This window comes from Gymnoscopelus braueri, assembly GCF_963280865.1.
Source record: "Gymnoscopelus braueri genome assembly, chromosome: 7".
Taxonomy (NCBI): domain Eukaryota; kingdom Metazoa; phylum Chordata; class Actinopteri; order Myctophiformes; family Myctophidae; genus Gymnoscopelus; species Gymnoscopelus braueri.
In genome coordinates, this window is record NC_137608.1 from 40647666 (window position 1) to 40670178 (window position 22513).

A 22513-nucleotide genomic window follows, 5' to 3' on the forward strand; every position below is an offset into this window, starting at 1 on the left:
ATAAAGTACTCCCCCAGTGCCAGCAATTTTCGTGTTTTTTTATTTTTATATTTTGAATTTTTCTCATGAAAATAATTTAAGGGGACATAATGTAAAGACCCAGCACAAATCCGCCACTAGAGAGCAGCACATGACTGCTTGATCAGGTCGTTGGGTCTCTCTCACCCTTCTTGATAGATTAGACAGGGAAAAACATGAAAACGGAAGTGACGTCGTCCCAGATTGTTTTGATCGCCAAAATTACGATGTGATACACGACGGCGATGACTGATCGTCACCCAGACCATAGATTATAGAAGAGAAACTGTCCGTTTGTCCGTTATACCGTGTGAAAGACCGTTTATTTACCTATTTTGGACGAAAATGACTGGGGAAAATAATCAAAAACCAGAAACGGAATCCAGGTCATGAAACCGGATGCAGATGTCCGTGAAGTAAGTGGAACTCGAGAATAACATTGAATATTAAGCAGCATAGCGCAATCAGAGATTAAACAATGAACGCGCGTCCAGCGCGTCGAACGCGTCGACGGCCAACTGGACAAAGTAGCACTTGACGCGTTATCGCGTCGTCCGCAGTCAAAGAGTTAAGACCTGAAGCCGATTCTACATGTCTCCTAAATCCCAAAAGTATTATGAAAAACGTATGTTTCTATATCAGTGGTGCTCAATCTTTTTCATGTCAAGGACCCCCAAAATTATATGTATTTGGGACCCCCATCTCAAAATATGTTGTTCCAGGAACCCCCCAGAAGCAAAGATTTGATTAAGAAATGTTAGCTTTAAAAATATTTATATATTCAAAGATTTGCACAGATTTTCACGATTTTTCAAAAATAGCAGATCTACAAGCTCGTAGCGCGGCACTCGGTGCCGCGCTATGAGCTTGTATATCTGCTATTTTTTAATTAATAGCCAAAGTGTAAAATATTTCGCTTTTTAGCTCAATTTTTTTATTACACAGATGCATTCCAGGTCTTAAAGGGTTAATATAATAGTAATAATAATAATGTATTATTTATAATTGTGTACCCATCACCAATCATATTTATCGAATATCTACATAACTATTTTTTCTCGCTCTATAGCTCTAGGTGTAACCTCCAATGCCACAGCAGCTTCCACCAAGGCTACAGTTGCAACTCCCACTGCCCCCCAGGTCTGTTCATTGTCACCCAAAGCTCTCATTCAGGATAGAATCATGATCAAGTACATCATTTGAAGACCCATGTGTACATTTCTATCGTTTACTCACCCTTGATGTCTTGGATACAAGGATCATTTTTGTTTGTATTACGGCGAATGAAGAATCCCCAAAATAAGAAAGTATTTATAGGGGAGACGATGAGTTTCATCCTGGCATTTGCCAAGGCACCAAGGCAGAACTAGCAGTCGAAGCAAAGACTGGCCAATCACAGCGCGTCTTCGCCGGACATGCTTGCAGAGACTCTTGGGTAATGAAGTCAAAGACGTTGGCTGCCATGTTATTTGTGGCCACTGATAACCCAAACTACATAGTGCTGCTTTAATATTTTTTTAGTTTGCAATAATTCAACTGCATTGGCAGCATGCTAATGTTTTGCGACATATTGTCTTTTATTACTACACATTTGTGATATAGTTTTGCTGTCGTTAATTTTGGCTTTACTTTAATTCAAGTATTAACTTATTTTTTTGATTCTTCATTCACCGTAAAGGAATGTTCTTCAAATGAAAATTCTCCTTGTATTCAAGACATCACAGGTTGAGTAAATGATAGAAATAAAGTTATTTTTTGGGGGGTGAATTACTCCTTTTAATGCTTATTCTATTCATTGTAAACATACTCAAAAGAGAATTGCATCAATATTGATAGGGTTGGAGGTTGTGTGAGGAAAAACATGCACCGCTCCATCAAATCGTGTGTGCCACTTTGTTTCTGTCTTTCACATGCAGCAGACTTCAGAGGAGAAAACCCGGCAGATTAAGGAGCGTCTAAGCCTCCTGTTTGCAGCCAATGAGCGTCGCTGCAGCCGCAGCGTGCTGTACGGGTCAGACCTACTCGAGGCCTGTGCTGTGAGCACAGAGCCTGGCCACACTGCCCACAGCGCTGGGGGCTGGAGGTGGGTGGGCAGGGAGAGCTGTCTGAGGGCCAAACAGACATTTGTGGGAACCACCTCTCGCCTCCAATCGGCTCTGCTCTCTTCTGATGAGCGTCTGGAGTTGGACAACAACCTCGTCAAGAGGTATCTTATCTCAGTGGTTCTCAAACTTTTTTGTGCCAAGAACCCCCAAATTGATATGTATGTGGCTGCGGACCCCCGCCAGGGACCCTCAGAAGCAAAGTTTTGTGTTAAAAATGATTTGCACATGATAAAAATATTTGCACACCTTTTCAAGATTTTTCAAAAATAGATCTACAAGCTCGTAGCGCGGCACTCTGTGCCACGCTATGAGCTTGTAGATCTGCTATTTTTTTATAGCCAAAGTATAAAATATGGATAAAGGGGTTAAAATGATTGTGACGCTCTATTAACCCATTGAGACCTGTTGCTACCTATACGTTGTTATACCTTTCAATCCGGATGCCACCTCTGTGTCTCATTAGCTGTTGCTATAATATAGTAACATCATTTTTTATTTTTAGTAAGAATTTGAACGTTTTCAGAAAACTATGGTTAGGTCTTAGAAGGCGTTTTTAGAATCGGCCTCAGGTCTAAATGGGTTAACTAATTTTGCTGGGGACCACCTGGTATCCCCCCCGAGGACCCCTGGGGGTCCTCGCACCCCTTATATACTCCTTAACAGTGGCGGTTCAGGCGGAGAGCAGCTTGTTACTTAACCTTAGAGGAAAATTGCTGTGTTTAATAACTTAGTCACCCAAGTAAAACATTTCTTTCTTTGTCCATCTTCCAGGTTGTCTTGTGTGATCCCTGCAGCAGTGGCCCCTCCACCTCAGCTGTACGCAGCCAATCCCCCAATTCCCTACAGCCTGGAGCTGAAGTCTCTCAGCCGCAGACACCAGGAGGCCACTGCCCTGCACAACACTGATATTCGCCGTCTTGCATCTAGCCGCCTCTTCCACTGCCCTGATTTGCAGTTAATGCAGATGGACTCAGGTTAGTTAGTCATATCCTTAGGGCTCCATACCACATTATTTGGTGACAAGTTCACGTGAAAATTCTGGCATGAAATGCCCCACCACACCATCTGTGTTTGAATGTGATCAAAGTGGCCCTCATTTATCAACCTTGCGCAGACCAAAGAACGGGCGTACTCTGATCTCACCGCAATTGTTGGCATTTATCATTCTATCGTCACTCTGACTTGAGCGTACGGTACGCTCAAATCTCACGTCCGGTCTCCAGGTCGCTTACGAAAACCCTTTCCATTGTAGACATGCGGTGCAGCCTTGTCTGACAATCTGACGGGCATCTAAACATTATGCAGCAGCCACTATTCACTTAAAATCTAACAGAACCCTGCGTATCCCTAACTTAAATCGTGATTTACTGAAATGATCGTGACTTACTAGTAGTAAATTACTATTGTATCTCCACATCAGTGATTTTCTTAAGGGTGTTCACTCTCTCATAGACAGCCCTGCGTTTCTATATGTCCCTTTCTAACACCAGTACCTCCTATGATCAGTGCAGTGTTTCTGGCTTTACATGGGGACAGACTACTTTGCTCTCTTCCCTCCCTGTTGGATGCTAGTTCCTTCAAGGGCTCGAGAGATGCAGACACTTGTTTACTGTTAACAACCTTTCTGGGTTCATGGGCTTTTATATTATTCTTGTACTTTTTCTGCTATGCTTTGCATTGCCACATGAACTGTCCTGTCAATTCCGGAATGCTTCTGTCTAGAATCAACTGACCACTTTCAACTTGTTCAAATTTGTTTCCTATCTTTCTGGGTCTGTAAGCAGAGTGAACTAGACCTGGTGTTACTGGTTTGTAAGAATAATGATTGCAGTGAATGAAGGCGTACTTAGGTCTCTTAACTTCGTTTTGTCTTCAATGTTATTCTAGCTAAATTACTATTGCATCTCCACATCAGTGATTTTATTCCACCGCATTGTTCTGACTACATGATGACACTTTATTTTGTTCAACTGGACTTGCGCCGTTACGATTGAGGTCATACTTTGTTACATTTGTGTCAGCTGTAGCCTTATGTCTGTGTGCTGTGCTGTTGCCGGTCAGGGCTGGCTGTGTATGCAAATATATTTGTGTGTGTGTGTGTGTGAGACTCCACTGATATGATTGGAGGGGTAACTTTCCACCGGAGAATTTGCTCTTTCTTATTAGCTTCCCAGAAGAACTTGCAGGGACGCACCTCTGTAAAAGGCTTGTGTTATCTAAATCACAATCAGTTCAGCGCCGCAGACACCGTCCATTCTTATGCTTTGATTGACAGGATAAGAATGTTTGATAAATCCCACATTAGCCCCACCGTAAGATGATTCCTGCGCTCGGATCTGCGCTGGTTTCTACATTCCATTGATAAATGAGGGCCATTTTGACTGCATTCTGACTGCTTTTTCTCCTTTAAAGGTAAACTGGAGGCTCTGGCCATTCTGCTCCAGAAGCTGAGGTCAGAGAGCCGCCGTGTCCTCATATTCACCCAAATGGTGAAGATGTTGGACATCCTAGAGGCTTTCCTAGACCACAGACAGCTCACCTACATACGTGTGGATGAAAGCCTCGACCCCGAAGAACGACAGGTAGAACCGTTAAACAATCAGATGAGCTCTATGAATGAATGTTTAAGTTTAACCAGAATCATTTTGATTTGCCAATTGAAATTAATGTAAACTGTCAGTATGACTCAATGACACCAATTACACCATGACAAATTCCTGACATTTAATCAACACACAGGACAAATGTTTGCGCTGAGACATATTGACAACTTAACAAACCATGCATGCTTACAAGTACAACAGGGCATCAAATCCTGTACAAAGACACATAAATTGCATAATGTGTAATATTTGCACAACAATGAGGGTGTTCACTCTGTCATAGACAGCCTTGCATTTCTATTTCTCCCTTTCTAACACCAGCACCTCCTATGATCAGTGCAGTGTTTCTGGCTTTATATGGGGACAGACTACTTTGCTCTCTTCCCTCCCTGTTGGATGCTGTTCCTTCCAGGGCTCGAGAGATGCAGACACTTGATTACTGTTACCAACCTTTCTGGGTTCATGGGCTTTTATATTATTCTTGTACTTTTTCTGCTAGTAATGCTTTGCATTGCCACATGAACTGTCCTGTAAATTCCTGAATGCTTCTGTCTAGAATCAACCAACCACTTTCAACTTGTTCAAATCTGTTTCCTGTTTTTCTGGGTCTTTGAGCAGAGTGAACTAGACCTGGTGTTAATGGTGGTTTGTAGGAATATTGGTTGCAGTGAATGAAGGCGTCAATTTAATCAACACACTCCTTGAGTCTCTTAACTTTGTTTTGTCTTCAATTGTATTCTAGCTTCAATTCTCTAGACTGCCACACACTTATGTTAGTACCATCAAATTAAAAAGTAGTGTTTTAGCTGTTCTTAAGGCTGGGCATTGTCAAGCCATATTCAAAACGGTTTCAAATGAATTAACACATACTGTAGATAACATGGAGGCACACTGTAGCAGTGCATAACTGACACATCTAATATCAACATTTGGTCCTTATTGGCAATATGTTAAACTTTATATTTTAACATTGCCCTGCATTTCTGTGACTACATTTTTGTCTCAATATAAACATGGCTTTCTCCTCTGCCTCCATTCAGGAGAATATGAAGAGGTTTAACAGGAACAGGCAGGTATTCTGTAGCATCCTGACCAACCGATGCTGCTCTACAGTGGGGACAGTGTTTGATGCAGACACTATCATCTTCTACGACACCGACCTCAACCCCAGCATGGATGCACGCACACAGGAGTGGTGTGACAAGATTGGACGCTCAAAGGATATACACATATATAGGTGACTGAATCAATCTTGAATTTCCCCCCAGGGATCAATACAAGGAATTATAATCTAATCTTTAAAATCTAATCAATGACATGACTCTTCTTGAGGTTGTTTTCTTTGTACAAGATAAGAAATAGAAGTCGGCGCACTGTGACTTAGCAAAAAGCTCCCAATCAAGGCTTTATGATAATAATCTAATCTATGATAAAGCCTTGATTGGGAGCTTCTTACAAAGTCACAGTGTGCAGACTTACATTTTCTTATCTTGCCTTAAATCCACTGTTGGTCCTCCACCTGTCAGTTTTATTCTTTCTTTTCTTTGTACACCCATTAATGTCAGGTGTGAGATATCCAGCATTCTGCTCACATCCTTTTTTATAATGGAACACATTTTCCTTTTATAGATACCAACTACCTTATCACAAACGTTGGAGGAACCTAATGTTGCATTTGTATGGTAACAATTACTGTGTCTCATCCAGGCTGGAAAGTGGTCATTCCATTGAAGAGAAGCTGTTGAAAAATGGCACAAAGGACCTGATCAGGGAGGTGGCTGCCCAGGGCACAGACTACACCCTGGCTTTCCTCACACAGGTACCATAAGCTCACAGTAGCCCTGTCCATGCACGTCATGTTCACCCAAGTGAAGCATTGTTCCTTTAACTGGACAAAATTCACGATTATTACTATTAATCCATTAACACATTGACCGCCAGAGGTTAATCTCATAATGTACTCACCAGTGCCAACGTTTTATTGTTGTTTTTTGTTTTTTTCACGTCGCCACAGATCTTGTTAAAATCCTTAAGATTGAGCTGTGCACTGTTTGTAAACATCGCGGAGATCTCACTGCTTCTACCAGTGAAGACCACGTGTCAAACGGAGCCGCCATGTTTGAGTTCTGACCGTTTAAGTTAACATGGGAAATGCGAGGATGAAAAACTACATGTTTACAGGGGCTTTTACAGGGGTTTTTGGGTACGACTTAGAATGGAGACAGACGGGAAACAAAAAACGTGATCGCACTTCCGGTCGAGATCGGGTGGTGTTACACTGAAAATGGTCCCCCTAGAAAATTTAAAAAAAAAAAAATTTCGAAAAAAAGGAAAAAGCACCACAGCCCGTAGGCTACGGGATTGGCGCTTAACCGTTGGATTTAACGGCCCGTAGAACTACGGGCCCGGCGGTAAATGTGTTAAGACTGGGAACGCATCAGTGTCATTTTAGATTTCTTTGCCTACTTTTTTGAAAAATCGTGGAAAATGTGTGCAAATCTTTGAATACATATATATACAATTATACATATGTTTTAAATCCAACATTTTTAACTCTGTGCTTCTGGGGGTCCCTGGAACAATATAGTAATAGTAAATTACTATTGTATCTCCACATCAGTGATTTTCTTAAGGGTGTTCACTCTCTCATAGACAGCCCTGCGTTTCTATTTCTCCCTTTCTAACACCAGTACCTCCTATGATCAGTGCAGTGTTTCTGGCTTTACATGGGGACAGACTACTTTGCTCTCTTCCCTCCCTGTTGGATGCTAGTTCCTTCAAGGGCTCGAGAGATGCAGACACTTGATTACTGTTAACAACCTTTCTGGGTTCATGGGCTTTTATATTATTCTTGTACTTTTTCTGCTATGCTTTGCATTGCCACATGAACTGTCCTGTCAATTCCGGAATGCTTCTGTCTAGAATCAACTGACCATTTTCAACTTGTTCAAATTTGTTTCCTATCTTTCTGGGTCTGTAAGCAGAGTGAACTAGACCTGGTGTTACTGGTTTGTAAGAATAATGATTGCAGTGAATGAAGGCGTAAAATTGATCAACACACTCCTTGGGTCTCTTAACTTCGTTTTGTCTTCAATGTTATTCTAGCTAAATTACTATTGCATCTCCACATCAGTGATTTTATTCCACCGCATTGTTCTGACTACATGACACTTTATTTTGTTCAACTGGACTGCGCTGTTACGATTGAGGTCATATTTTGTTACATTTGTGTCAGCTGTAGCCTTATGTCTGTGTGCTGTGCTGTTGCCGGTCAGGGCTGGCTGGGTATGCAAATATATTTGTGTGTGTGTTTACTATATATATTCAAAGATTTGCACAGCTTGTAGGTCCGCTATTTTTGAATAGCCAACGGTAAAATCTAAAATGACACAGATGCGTTCCCGGATTGAATGGGTTAATTAGACTGTGAAAATGTCATACAGTATGTACATGTTGATCCATATTTATAAATTACTGCACATAGTATACCTTGCCTTGCACTGTGTTAGCATAACATTTGCGATCCAGCTGTCCCTGTACCACGTGTCGGTGTGTAATGTTAACACTCTGAACTTTGTGACGCTGACTAGCGGACGATCCAGGACATGTTCGAGGTGGAGGCAGGCACGGGAGAGAAGGTGGAGGAGTTTGTGGTGCTGCACCAGGAGCCATCGCCCTCCGAGGCCATCTCTCCACGTGTGGCTCGGCCGTACATCCAGGCCCTGCACAGCATCGACCTCGATGCCTCATTAGAGGAGCAACAGGAGCCACAGCAGCAGGACGAGGAGAAGCAAGGGGGCACGGACGGGCTGGAGGAGGAGGAAGCACAGATCATAGAGGAGCCCGCTCAGATAGAGGAGCTCAATGCCGTCATGGACCAGGTAAAGGAGACATTTCTTTTTTACCCTGATTTCTAACTTGTTATAATATGAGGCATGACTAAAAACTGCCCATGGTAACATTATAAAATACACGCACGCACACAAACACACACACACAAATATCTGTTTTTTTGCAGCAGTTAATACCCCTTTCCCTTCTCCACCAGCTAACACCAATTGAAATGTATGCCCTGCATTACCTTGAGTACCTTCATGTCAGTGACGACGAAAGCTTTATAAAGGTAAATTCTGTTGTTGTCTGGATTATGTATCATTTTTATTTGTTGACACATCAAACTAACCGTTGGTGTTTTGTTCCTCAGGAGAGACTTGAGTGTGCCAAGAGAGGCTGGGAACTAGAGCAACTCAAGAAGCTGAAGACGGAGGAAGAGGAGAGACTGGTTCTGGAGGGAGAGGAGGATCTGTTCACCTACACCAGAGAGGATGCTTACAACATGGTGATGTGGCGTTCACATCTCTGGTCATCTGAAATGAACATCATTTAATCATTTAAGGGTGCACGTTTTGCGTTCGGCTTGTATCTGACATTGTCTCTCTTTTCTGTCATCAGGAGTATGTATTTGATGCAGAGGATGGCCATACTGAGATCATGCCGGTAAGACGCATTTATAACGAAACATATGTATCTAGATTCCATTCATTGATTTCCTGTTCTTGTGGGTTTCTGGTGACTTTGTAGATATTACTAATGACCCCTGGTCATAAAGTTTAGTTCATGTTTCAATCTAACTTGTATATTTTTATCCCCCTCCCCCCCATTGAAGCTGTGGACTCCTCCAACCCCACCGCAGGATGACAACGACATCTACATTGATTCTGTGATGTGTCTGATGTATGACACCTCGCCTATGCCTGAGGCCAAACTGCCTCCCGTCTATGTGCGCAAGGAACATAAGAGGCTCAAAATGGACCCGTCAGGTATGGAGAGAGACCTACTAACAAAGACACTGATCAGGTCTTAGCTGTTAAAGGTCCAATCTAGAATTGTACCCTCTTTATTGAAACGAATATCAATAAGAGTGTTCACTCTCTATAGACAGCCCTGCATTTCTATTTCTCCCTTTCTAACACCAGTACCTCCTATAATCAGTGCAGTGTTTCTGGCTTTACATGGGGACAGACTACTTTGCTCTCTTCCCTCCCTGTTGGATGCTGTTCCTTCCAGGGCTCGAGAGATGCAGACACTTGATTACTGTCTGGGTTCATGGGCTTTTTTATTATTCTTGTACTTTTTCTGCTTTGCTTTGCCTTGCCACATGAACTGTCCTGTCAATTCCTGAATGCTTTTGTCTAGAATCAACTGACCACTTTCAAGTTTCAACTTGTTTAAATGTGTTTCCTGACTCTCTGGGTCAATAAGCAGAGTGAACTAGACCTGGTGTTGCTGTTAAAGGTCCAATCTAGAATTGTACCATCTCCATTGAAACACTGTAGGGCTGACTGAGTTTTGTATAAATTGTGATAACATTTGTTGAAGATGTTTTTACTGTGAAATATGTGCATCATCACGGACTGATGGTATATAGGAGAATGATTTGTATGCATTTGGAAGCAGTTAAAGGTTTAGTTGTAAATGTCAAGGGAACCCAAAATATATATGTTACGTTCCACTGTTTCCCTGTCCTTACCAATGTGCTTTGCATCCAGCAGCAGCCAGGAAGAAGAAGAAGGGCCATGGCGAGACGGTCATCCCCCCACGCTCCCTCTTTGAAAAGGCCAGCATGCTCAAAGTTCGACGTGAGGGCAAGGACCAGAAAAAGAACTTTTCCCTCAAGCAGCAGGCACCCTTCGCCAAGCCTCTGCCCTCTCTGGTTAAGCCTGCCATGGAGGTTGGCCAGGATAACCCAGAATGGCTCATCAGTGAGGACTGGGCTCTGCTTCAGGTACTGGCTCTCTGGACCATCCTCACGGCCAAGCCTTAATTACATGAACTTGACTGGCATAGTATTGAAACCTAATTGGCCACACATCTGGAACTTTGCCTTTAGCTTTGCTGTGACGGATTTAAAAACATAAGCATACAGACAAGATAGCATAAATGCATTATTAGACACCATAGAATGCAGTAATACTAGAGAACACATTCTTGTGTTTTGTTTTTTATATAATGGCTACTAGTGTATTCTGAATTCAACATTTTTTCAAAGTTTTACACGTACGTAAGAATCAATAAAAACATATAAAAAATGGAAAAACCGAGATGGATTGCTAACTATTGCCAGTATTGCAAGATAGTGCATAGCACAATTAAGCATACTTGTCAAGTTATGACACAGTTGGAATGAGTAGTTTGACGAAGATTTCCTGGCTTGTATAACACATCCTTGTGTCCGTCTCCCTGCCAGGCTGTGAAGCAGCTCCTGGAACTGCCTCTGAACCTGACTATTGTGTCTCCTGCACACACCCCAAACTGGGACCTGGTCAGTGACGTTGTCAACTCCTGCAGCCGTATCTACCGCTCCCCCAAACAGTGTCGCAACCGCTATGAGAATGTCATCATACCCAGAGAGGAGGGAAAGGTAATAGACACACACCAGTCACCATGTAGACTTGTAGTTCTCACTTAAAACTAGTAGAACCCTAATATGGCAAACCGCAAATGGCAAATCTACAAGCTTGCAACGAGTCGCAGCTGTGAACTTGTAGATCAGCTTTTTTTGTAGAAGAGATTTTGTGTAGAGGGGAAAAAAGAAGTACAGAGCCAACTCGGTTCAAGTATAGGGGGTTTAAGTGGTGAAAAACAGACCCATGACCTTGTTTCTAGTTCTCTGCAGTACTTTGTTAGCTGACTCGTTTGTCTTCTCATTTGCAGCTGGTGTATGAAGCCAACCCCAAGAAGAAAACAAAGAGCATATATAAGGTACCACTTAATCCGTTCTTTATTGGTAGTGGAAGATGAGTGGAGCAATTATTTTATTGATTACTTTCAATTACGGTAACCAAATAATTGAGAACCAGGTTTTTTTATAATTGTATTTTTGTATGTATATATATCAGCAAATCGACACAAATAATTTGAATAGATTTTTTGTTTATAGTCAATCACTGAAGCCTTATTTTATACTTTGTTGTACAAGTGCACTGAAAATAGCCAATATACAAGCTCACAACATGTCACATCGTGAAGCATTGTGAGCTTGTAGATCAGCTATTTTTTCAAATGTATTTTCTTCCGATTTGCCCCCCAAATTGATTATTAGTTTGTTAACTGTTGCACCCCGTCCTCCACCAGTCTAAGAACAGCCGCCCTCTGCGGACCTGTCAGATCTACACGCAGGACGACAACGCCACCCACATCCAGCTCTACAACAGCCGCTTCGAACTCATGAAGATCATCGCCAGCAAGAGGAGTCCACCCATCAAACCCCTGTAAGTAGCTGTCATGGTCAGTGCACTTTATCTGTTGGTGTTCGCCTGTTGACCAGACATCTCAATCTGCTTCAGTAGCTGGTAAAGCTGGTGTTTTACATATGACCTCACCAAAGCCCCAAAATAGTCCATAAACGTTCACACCTGTGTTTAAGAGTTGTCGAGAGGTTTTGAGTGTAATATTGTCCACGGAGTGATGTCATTGTGTGGACACAGAGCCTTTGTTTTGTAAAGCTCAATGAAACTTTCTAGAGCCTTTAATCAAAGCCTAAGCGAGGGATGATGTTGGACGGGTATAGTTTCCAAGCAATTAAATAGTTTTGTAGTTGTAGGAAAGTAAACAGCATTACAAATTAAAAAAGAAGCAGTTAACAGCCAAATGTATAATGAACTACAGGTTGTGGTGAAAACCCTGGAAGAGAAACGCCAAAGGTTTGGATAAAACAAAGAGTTCAGAAGCATTTTTAAAAGGCTATGCAGTCAACTTTTCCATTGTATTGTCCTCATTGACTCAGATAGGAGGAAGGCTGAATTGGAGACAGTATAGAGGTGATGTAGGAGATGGGAATTAATATATATCGACCTAATCTTAGACATGGCTGTTAAACCCCTACACCATGATGAAAATCTTCCCTGTCTTTTAAAAATTAAACGTTTCCACATTTCTGGTCTGCTTTTCACAGCTTGGGAATGAACCCATTCCAGAAGAATCCAAAACACGCTTCTGTTCTCGCTGAAAGGTAAACATGAGTGTGACCCCTGAACCTCTCTATTACTATCTATTACTGTCCACTAAACAGAGCTGTACCCTGAAATTCCTCTGCTTTTGTTTGTGTCTTACAGTGGGATCAGCTATGATAAGCCCCTCCCACCCATTCAGGTGGCATCCCAACGTGCCGAGAGGATCGCCAAGGAGAAGAAGGTAGTATTCCTCTGTAATGTGTTAATAACACAGCAAACTAATGTTGTCATTCCAGCATGGAGTGTGCAAGGAAAGTTGATGTAATATTAAGCTGTCATGTTGGGATGCACTGGTGTTTGTGCTGGCCTGCTAAGTTGTGTGTGTGTGTGTGTACACTTCTGTTTTCAGGCCATGGCGGAGCAGCAGAGAGCTCAGCTGTTGGCCCAGCAGCAGCAGGCTGGAGCTCCACAGGCCCAGGCTGCACCTGGCCAGGCCCAGGTTCCCGCTACAGGCCAGCCTCAAGCAACAGGAGTCCCCCAGGCTGCGGCAGTTGCTGGAGCCGCTGCTGTGCCCAATGCAGCTGTCTTGGTGAGAGTCAACTACCTTTTTAATTAGCCATTTGGTGAATTCACTTTACATTGAAGTTACAAGTACATTAGAGCAGGGATTCTCAACCTTTCGTAACTCAAGGCCAACCTAGGTATGTGTCAAGATGGTCAGGGCCCACATACATAATTAAATGTAATACTTGTATATAAAGTAAGTAAAGGGGCATTATGATCCGCAAACGTTTGCTATGTCGCTGTTATGTGCAAAGATTTCATTTCGTATTCTGCTTAATAGACTAGTCTAAAATTAAGGAAACACAAAGAAAACAACCTAAACTGAAGACATATTGATCTATAAGGCAAAGTTATAAAATTATTTGGACAGTACCTCCGCGACCCACTGTGAGGAGCTCTGAGGCCGGTTGAGAATGGCTGCATAGAGTACCACAAATGCATGCATTATAGTATGTGTGGCCCCATTGGCCCCAAATCCTGGTGGATTTAGTATTTTACTCTGTGCATTGATGTGTTGAGGTCCTCAAGAGAAAGTCGGACCGAGTCTATACTATATAGTGAGATCTAAACAAATGCCATTAATTTTATTTATTCAAAGTAATGACTTACTTTTGTGTGTTTTTAAGGCTGGAGCCATAAAAAATGCTGCTGTGGGCACAACCATCCAGGCTGGTAGGTATTTTAACTTGGCACACATGGTTTAAATTATAAAACTCCTTTGCTCTTCCAGGAGTTAATTCCTTCTCTCTTGTGTCCCTTCCAGCCACTGTCGGAGGGAACGTGATTGTGAACACAGTAGCTGGAGTGGCTCCAAGCCCCTTCCAGGCCAACAAGCGCCTGGCATCTCCAGTCATACCAGGCACCCTGTCTGTGAGTCATGTTCATTTAATCACCCCTGTTCTGGCTTGACTCAGCCTTCTGGTGACAAAGAGGAATGTATGATGCGTATGCTTTAGCAGCTAGATGGAATTAAGTAGAATACACAGCCAACATACCCTCTAGGGCGGGGATGGGCAGCCTTTATGGGCACGAGATCTACGAGAGCGGTTTCCAAAGCTGGCGAGATTCGACATTGCCAGACAGTTAAAAATGGCCATTGTTTTTACGTCTAATTATAGGCTGCTCATTACAACAATACAAACATAGATTAAGTAAATAATTTATTAATAGATAAAACCTTACAAAGAATAAATCAATACGTAGTTCTATGACTATACTGATGATGTATGTGGTTCATTAAAGCAAAATTACACTTTGGTGGGAGTTTGGGTTGTGTAGTTACCTTGCCATGATGTACAAATAGTAGCTTCAATAATAGTTGGCTCGGTTGACTAGAAATTGATATTCATAATTTGAAAATCCAGATCTGCGATTCTTTCTAATTGAAATAGTAAAATCAACATCAAGTTGACTTTTGTTTTTAACGCTGTGTCGGTTGCATATCGGCAGAATCTGCTTTATTTCTCAAGACATTTTGGAATATCAATTTCTAATCAGTGGAACAACTATTGATCCTGGAGAGTGGATACTGTGTTTTCTCTCTCCTGCCAGGTCTAATTAGTCCCTGATTAGACAGCTTGTCCAATTAACGTACCGGTTAGGATGGGAAATCAGCAATATCAAGGGTCCCCCTAGGTTAGGAATCACTGATGTAGGCTGAATGACTGTCAGAAGCCTCTCTTTTCATTTGTCTACTGCTGTTGTCCTTCCAGCCTGCGGGTGCTGCAGGAGCGCAGGTGGTCCACGCGCAGCAGAGGGCCGTTCCTGCCGCCGCTGCACCTGCCGAGGTGGTTGCCATAGCAACAGGCCAGGGAGTCCGAGCTGTTGCCCCGGTGACCGCTTCCGCAGTGGTCTCCACCACACTGAGCCCTGTGCAGTCGCAGGCTCGCTCACTGGTCACTCAGGTCACATCAGGTAAAGGAGCAAAAACATGGACACCTTCTTCAGAGAGCTGAATAGGGATAATATTGCATTTGTGTTTGTGTAGCACTTTTCACAATACTTAGAAACTTCACATTAAAGAAATGGGGTGTAATAATGTGCACCTTGAACGTCATGTTGACGGGAGGGTTTAGTCTTGCTAGAATATAGCCGACATTGATGACGTCAGAAAGCTGACACCAGTCATCTCCATGTTTGGGCACAGTTCCGTACATACCTCGGTTTTGAAGCCACGACTCAGTTTTTTTTTAATATAAAACATAAAAATAAAATACTTACCAAATGGTAAACTGTATGTGCCCCCAGAATTATACACTATACATGTTATTGTTCACAAGCAGCAATCAAAATGATCTCTCACTCACACTCTCACACTGACAGCTGTAGAAAATACATCTTAAATTGATAGATGAGTTGACATATAATGACATAAGACACAAAATGGACACAGCTGATACATGAGCACGGTGCATTTAAGATACCAAACATTTAGAGTTTCTTTGTCAGACAAAAGTAACAACAACTAACAATTGTGGTCCAAAAAAAGAGAAAGGAAATGGATTAAGAACATGTGAGAAAGCAATGAATGTATGTATAACCAAAGCTCTTTCCTGTGTTTGAGACAAATAAACCAAGCAGCCTGATAAATAGTAACTATAACATAAGCTGTTGAATCCATGGAGCTGTCTCTTGACTCTACCCAGCTACAGGCATGCAGCTGCCCCAGGGAAAGCCTCTGACCCAGGCCCACCTCCAGATGCTCCGTCAGCAGCAACTCCAGCAGCAGCAACAGCAGCAGCAGGCTGGCTCACCACAGATCAAGACCGTAGGCAAACCCCAGGTAAACGCCAGCATTTTCCACTGGAGCATATGAAAAAAGCCGATGTCACCTTGTGAAATGTAATTAAAGCTTGCCTCAACATTCTGACTGGAAGCTTTATAACAGTAACTAATTTAATCTCCAATGTGAAGGGGAAAACATATTTTCTTTTAATCTCTGCCTTTTAAGCAGCTTATAAGCATTTTGCATGATATATATGTCACAGTACGTTTGGAGAACCAGTACGATTGAAGACAGAGCGCTCGTTTTTAGGCACGGGGCTTCGGGGCGATGCGGGGCTTTTCGAGACAGGGTTTATTAGCGAGGCTCGCGAGGAGGAGCCTTCTCTTTCTCCTCCTCCGTGTGTGTGTGTGTGTGTGTGTGTGTGTGTGTGTGTGTGTGTGTGTGTGTGTGTGTGTGTGTGTGTGTGTGTGTGTGTGTCGGGGAGAAACTAAAACAAAAGCCAGCAGAACACAATAAAAGTATCTTAACAGTCCACCTGATTCGAATGCTATCTGCATTGAATGGGGAAATAGGCGAGTTTATTAGACCTTTGAATGGGCGAAATAGGCGACCTACTTACCTACCCACGTTTTATCAGACCATTCATTGGGTGTTATCAAGACATACTAACCTACCAACTGACATGACTTAATAGTTCAGTTTAGGTTTCGCTTTTGGTTTTGGACCCTGACGGAGGCGCGCAGTCACAGGCGAACTGTCACCCCGTGAAGGACCACAGAGGGAGCTAAGGCGACCGAGTTGCCGTCCTGAACGGTGTGACGTTCGCCTGTGCCTACTCAGCGCCGTTTGAGTTATGTACCGATAGGCACAGAATCGTAAATATTGTTGTGCGGACTGCTCCGCCTCCAAGTAGGTCAGTAGCTCCTGAATGAATGGTCTGATAAATCGCGGGTAGGTAGTAGCCTATTTCGCCCATTGAAAGGTCTAATAAACTCGCCTATTTCCCCATTCAATGCATTGATAGCACTCGAAGCCGGTCACACACGCGCGCACGTGTGTGTGTGGTCGCGGCAATATATGCTTGTGCACAAGCCTGGCTTGTGGCTCCCTCTAGTGTTGCTTCTACAGAATTGCTGGGTGGGTGGTAAAAACGAGCGAGCCTTCTTCAATCGTACTGGTTCTCCAATCATACTGTAACATATATACTCACACATTCTCCATTGGTGGCAAGATGTCTCCATAATGTGTTCTAAACCCTAGAGGGTAAAAAATTACTTTAATTATGTATAACAAAACCTGCGACAACTTTTACTTCCATTGAGAGGCAAAGTACAGTATGAGTTTTGCAAGAAGGCGGGATGAAATGGTGACTCCTTGTAAAAGATGTGTAAAGATGTAATTTTACACATGTTAAAACTACCCTGTTCATATCCAACATTAGCAACAAAACAAAACATTGCATTGCTCATGGGACGGCCTTGCACGCCGTGCAGGAACCTACTTGACCAGGAGCACGTGCAGGCACATGCATAGATTTAAAACTACTTTAAATTCACACCCCAACAAAGTTTTCCATAACGACTTGTTCTAAAATTCCTCACTTTTTTTTCGTGAAGACGATCGTTGTTTCTTGATTGCTTAAAAGATGAAGGATACATTCTCTCTGAATCAACACGGTTAATTTCCCAAGGCGTTGGCCAACTTCAGACATATCCTTCAAATGTGCATAAAGATCAATGTACTTCCAGGAGCTGCTCAAGATGCACAAACAGAAGCTGCAGCTTGCCCAGCAGCAACAGCAGCAGCAACAGGTAGCTGCGGTTGTAGCAGCAGCCCAGGGCCAACAGGCTGCAGGGGCACCGCAAGCTGCCCAAGTCCAACCCACACAGGCTGCCCAGGCCAACCCTCAGCTGGCTGCGGTGGCAGCATCCAGGCCTGGAGCCGTGCTGACCGGCACCACCGTGGCTAACCTGCAGGTTGCCAGACTGGTGAGTGTTGCAGCGTCATGGGCTTGCCGGGGACAGGGTTATGTTCATGGCTTGTAAATATGCTAGAATGCTGTACTATGCTATAAAGGATTTTTAGCAGCATCATTTGTGGTGTTGTTTTTTTACATGACTGGTACGAACATCCTTTCATTTAGGAATGGATGTCCTGAATGAACTGACGAGAAAGATGCATTGAACATCATTCTTGCAGACCCCACTATTTTTGATTTGATGTCTGTTGTTCATCACTAAACCTGGTTGTGTTTACCTTTCCAGACTCGTGTGCCCACCCAGGGTCAGATTCAGGCCCAGGCAGCGCAGACGGCCCAGGTGACTCTGACCAAGCCTCCTGTCGTCTCTGTGCCAGCTGTGGTCACATCTGCTGGTGTCACCACCCTGCCAGTCACTGTAGCAGGCATCAGTGTAGCCATAGGTCAGGCCCAGAAAGCAGGTGAGCTAAATGGCCTAATGGCTTATAACCTTACCGGCACTGAAATCACTAGCATGATTATTATTCACATTTACCCACAGAAACAACGCCTCCTCATTGTTTCCTCTGTGCTGAGGTTGTGCTTTTAACCACTTAAGCCTTGAGCTAGTAGACCTGCTAGACTTGCACTGCCCCGGAAGTAGGGACGCCAGGTTGAAAGAGGTCAATGGGCTGATCTGTGACCTTTCCCTGCTCTCTGCCAGGTCCGCCCTTCCCCCAGATGCAGGTGCAGCAGGTCCAACAACTGCTGCAGATGAAAAAGCAGCAGCAGCAGCAAGCAGCAGTCCAGGCAGCAGCTGCCGCCCAGCAGAAAGCAGGACAGACGCAGCAAGGACAGACCTCTGTCCAGCAGAAGGTGAACAGAACAGTAGCTCTCAAACTTTTTAATTTCAAGGACCCCCAGTTTGGTATGCATTAGGCCACAGACCCCCGTAACTCTTGAGTGTGTACCAATGGAACCAAATGGACACCCAAAAGTCCATTTGTTTCCATTTGTACACTCAGAGTTACAGGTACATTAGTTTTTTATCGGTGCACATTCTCTGGCTTTCCTTTTTCCCCCCTTTTCTTTCTTTTTTCAATGGATCAATAACATACCTAACCGCTGTATCGTACCAAGTTGAACCATGGATTTTGTGAACTGTTAACACACGTAAGAAATGCTGAACTTTAGTTCGGCGTTCAGCATGTCAGTTGAGTAAGTAGACCTGTGACTGTGTGAATTGACCCTGAATTTGTTTCACCCCTTTAGATTGGCACCCAACAGGTGACCGTGCAGGCAGCACAGCCTGCCCAGCAGCAGCAGAAGGTGACCTATGCCACCACCACCCAGCTGCAGCCTGGGATCAAGACCCAGTTCTTCACTACCTCCATCGCCCAGCCCCAGAAGGCCACCGGAGCTCAGCAGATCCAGGCACGGTCTCATCCCATACCTGGTGCCTCAAAATAAATATTTAGAAATAAATAGTCAACCTTTGTGCTTATCAGTGCGTTTGTTGTTTACTCTCTTATCAGGTGGCTAAGCTCCCACAGATAGTGCAGCAACAATCTACTGTGGCCAACCTTCAGCAAATAGTCTCTTCTCCTCAGCAGGTAGTGTTACCCTATTTATGTTTACTCTCAAAACACATTAATCTGCTCTATTCACTGACTCTATTATTATTATTATTATTAGTAGTAGTAGTAGTAGTCCAACAAAAGCACACAGTTTCTACATGCAAAAATATTCCCAGTATTGTAGACCATGTAGGAATAATACTTCATAAACCAGAAACCACTTTTCTGTATTTGTTTTTACAGTGTTTATCCTTAGGATTTGTCGCTATGCTTTTGTCTTTGTAGGCTTAGGTATTATTTTATTGTTGTCTTTTTTTAGACTTCCATGTTAAAAGTGTTCTAGCATTATTTCTCCCAAGGGCAATATGTATCACTTCACATTGAGCTGTTTAACATGCAGTGAAATGAAAGCAAATTCAAATTGGTGGTAAAGCAACCGTGTCTGTTTGGTGGAACGCAAACTGTCTGTGTTTGATCAGATCCAGGCTCAGCCTCAGACAGTGGCACTGACCCAGGCAGCCACGTCGGCCCCAGCCCAGGTCCAGATGATCTCCACGGGCACAGCCGCTGCCCAGGTCGTCCAGCAGAAGATACTACAGCAACAAGCGGCGGCGGCAGCGGCAGCGGCTGCCTCGCCCCAGATCCAAACCCCGGCTCCCCACAGCCCGGCCCAGCAGGCCTCCGTGCCGCCCGCTGCCGCCGCAGAGTCCCCAGCACAGCTGCCCCCTCAGACTCAGCAGCCCACAAAGGGACAAGCTCGCCAGGGCGGCATGAGGGGCAAAGCCCCCCCTAAGCCCAGCGGGGGAAGCAGCTAGGAGCGCGGCAAAGACTGCCAAATGTGTGTGTGAGCAGCAAAAAGGAGGTTCACCCTTTCCATCAACATTCTCAATTGAACTCTTAAATTGAGTGTCGGTTCTTTGGTGTAGTACAGATGTGGCTGTACTGGAAAGCTGTGCTTAAATCAGCATTTTGTCACTTCTGATATCTGTGTTTGTTTTGAGGAAATAAGGAATGTCTCTTGGCAATTATCACAGTCTCGCCCGACTCTGTCAGTATCCCCTACCCTCGCATATTTCAGAGATACTGCCCATTACGTCATAAAAATCAGAAAGAGATACTTGTCATGCCTTTACACTGATTAATATAAATGATATTACTCCATAGATGTCCTTTTGCTGGGATCTATGGGTAATGCCTCGTTGGGGAATGAAGTGTCTATTAGAATAAGTGTATTCATACAGTACATAGTCCCTTTTATGATGTCTGTAATTCCCTTGTTTATAGAATTTGAATGGAAAATACTGCACGTTCCTTTAGTCATCATTTGTTTTTTTTATTGTAACAAATACACTGTAAACATGTACTTTAGTATTTTGTGTTTTCTCATAAATGTCATTTTTTTAATTGATGTTAAAGAAAAAAACCTTGTAAATAACAATGGAAAACATTTGTACTTGTAAAGTAGTTGTGTTTTCATTGGATTTTTTCAGCCTAATTGTAATAAAGTGTTTTGTTTTTATATATTTCATTGTTTTTATTGATCTCATTGTTTGTTTTTATTCTGTTTGATTAAATACTTGATATTTTATTTTGTACACTTTAATCTGATATTTTATTTTTGGACAATTTATCTGCAATGAGTTTATCAAAGACCTGAATGTGTCAGCACTCCTGCAGTGTCTCAAATGAACAAAAACAAATAAGAAGATATATCCTGACAATGACTGAATGTTATGAAATGGCTGTAGTGAGACCTTGTGCTCAGTGTTTTGGTGTAACATTGCCATCGATTTTTGTGTCCGATGCCTCTTGCCTCAAGGTAGTCTGAGGACAGCACAGAGAGCCCTTCTCAGCACTCTGTGTGCATGCTTACTCCAGCTGGCTGTGTGCCGAGGCTGCTGACACTGGCAAAAATGTCAGGGCAGCAGTGTAAATGCTTTCAGACAAGGACAAAGGGAGGCTGAAGTACAATCCTGCAGGACTCGGGGCACTCAGCAGGAATAGAGCATCATCGTCTTGATCTTTTACCATTAAAGAGTAGCCACCTAAACTGAAATCTGAGAAAATAAGTCAATATGCACACTTGCTTTGCACAGTGTTTAGGGGAATTTTGGAGCTGTGTGTGAATCTTGGTGTAACGAACGGCTGGTTCTATTGTGTGGTTCTATTGTGTTTATCCCCACAAGGGGGCAATGTGGCCTCGGCAGCATACATAGAACCACCTCCTTGCAGAAGCGCTGGTACCCACTACTATACCCAGTAGTTTCCAGCTCATTGACATTTTCCATCCACTCCTATACACTCCATTTCTCCTCTACTTGGCGCTCAGCGGCCAGGCCGTATGTCTGCATAGTTGACAAAACGAGAGTGACATTGGTAATACTTGCCAAGACAAGGTGCGCAGTGGTGGAAACTAAGTACATTTACTTAAGTACAATGTTGAGGTATTTGTACTTTACTTGAGTATTTCCAATTTCCAATACTTTTACTTCTACTCACTACATCTCAGATCCAAATGTATTTGTATACATGTATTTGAAAACTTTAGTTGCTAGCTACTTTGTAGATTTTGAGAATTATTACAAAAATACATGTATACCACTTCAGCCATATATACATTTTGGCCGTTTGAAACTAGCCGATCTACATGCTCACAATGTGTCGCAATACTTTTTCCACCACTGAAGGTACAGTACGTGAAGTGGAACTGAGGATGGGCACAGCATAGCTGGTTTCTCTAGAACTGTGCTAGGGTTGTTCCCTCACCCTGTCCCCACACAACCTTGTAGGTAAAAGAGAAAAGGCATAATGTATGACACTTTCCTTTTTTATGTCATCACCCGAGACTATAATATAATGATAAGATTCATGGTGCCGACAGCGAAAGAGGGAGACGAGCAAATTTATGGAATCCAATCAAAATATATTACGATTGAGTCATTTTCTTTATGGTGTGGTGGGCAAAGATCACTAAACACGCACAGGGAAACCCGGGAGACATAAAACCTCCCA

The 22513-nt window shown here is 43.1% G+C and overlaps 1 protein-coding gene across 8 annotated transcripts in view; it reads left to right on the forward strand.

Annotated features, from left to right (window-relative positions):
- The window catches only part of ep400 (E1A binding protein p400), a 41132-nt gene extending 20108 nt beyond the window's left edge, over positions 1–21024 (forward strand). For 5 of the 8 annotated variants that reach the window (XM_080433869.1, XM_080433873.1, XM_080433870.1 and 2 more), the window contains 28 exons: positions 1088–1158; positions 1935–2224; positions 2895–3097; positions 4536–4705; positions 5767–5963; positions 6434–6545; positions 8317–8607; positions 8775–8849; positions 8931–9065; positions 9179–9223; positions 9393–9546; positions 10279–10511; positions 10974–11147; positions 11441–11488; positions 11861–11997; positions 12681–12737; positions 12841–12919; positions 13088–13267; positions 13869–13914; positions 14006–14112; positions 14955–15156; positions 15888–16024; positions 17716–17955; positions 18232–18406; positions 18649–18800; positions 19197–19358; positions 19460–19537; positions 19981–21024. In XM_080433869.1, coding sequence (XP_080289995.1) covers positions 1088–1158; positions 1935–2224; positions 2895–3097; positions 4536–4705; positions 5767–5963; positions 6434–6545; positions 8317–8607; positions 8775–8849; positions 8931–9065; positions 9179–9223; positions 9393–9546; positions 10279–10511; positions 10974–11147; positions 11441–11488; positions 11861–11997; positions 12681–12737; positions 12841–12919; positions 13088–13267; positions 13869–13914; positions 14006–14112; positions 14955–15156; positions 15888–16024; positions 17716–17955; positions 18232–18406; positions 18649–18800; positions 19197–19358; positions 19460–19537; positions 19981–20316 — 4286 coding nt within the window. In that variant the 3' untranslated portion in view covers positions 20317–21024. The remainder of the gene's footprint in view (positions 1–1087; positions 1159–1934; positions 2225–2894; positions 3098–4535; positions 4706–5766; positions 5964–6433; positions 6546–8316; positions 8608–8774; positions 8850–8930; positions 9066–9178; positions 9224–9392; positions 9547–10278; positions 10512–10973; positions 11148–11440; positions 11489–11860; positions 11998–12680; positions 12738–12840; positions 12920–13087; positions 13268–13868; positions 13915–14005; positions 14113–14954; positions 15157–15887; positions 16025–17715; positions 17956–18231; positions 18407–18648; positions 18801–19196; positions 19359–19459; positions 19538–19980) is intronic. The other 3 variants (XM_080433872.1, XM_080433876.1, XM_080433871.1) reach the window with 2 other exon arrangements.
- The last annotated feature ends 1489 nt before the right edge of the window (positions 21025–22513 follow it).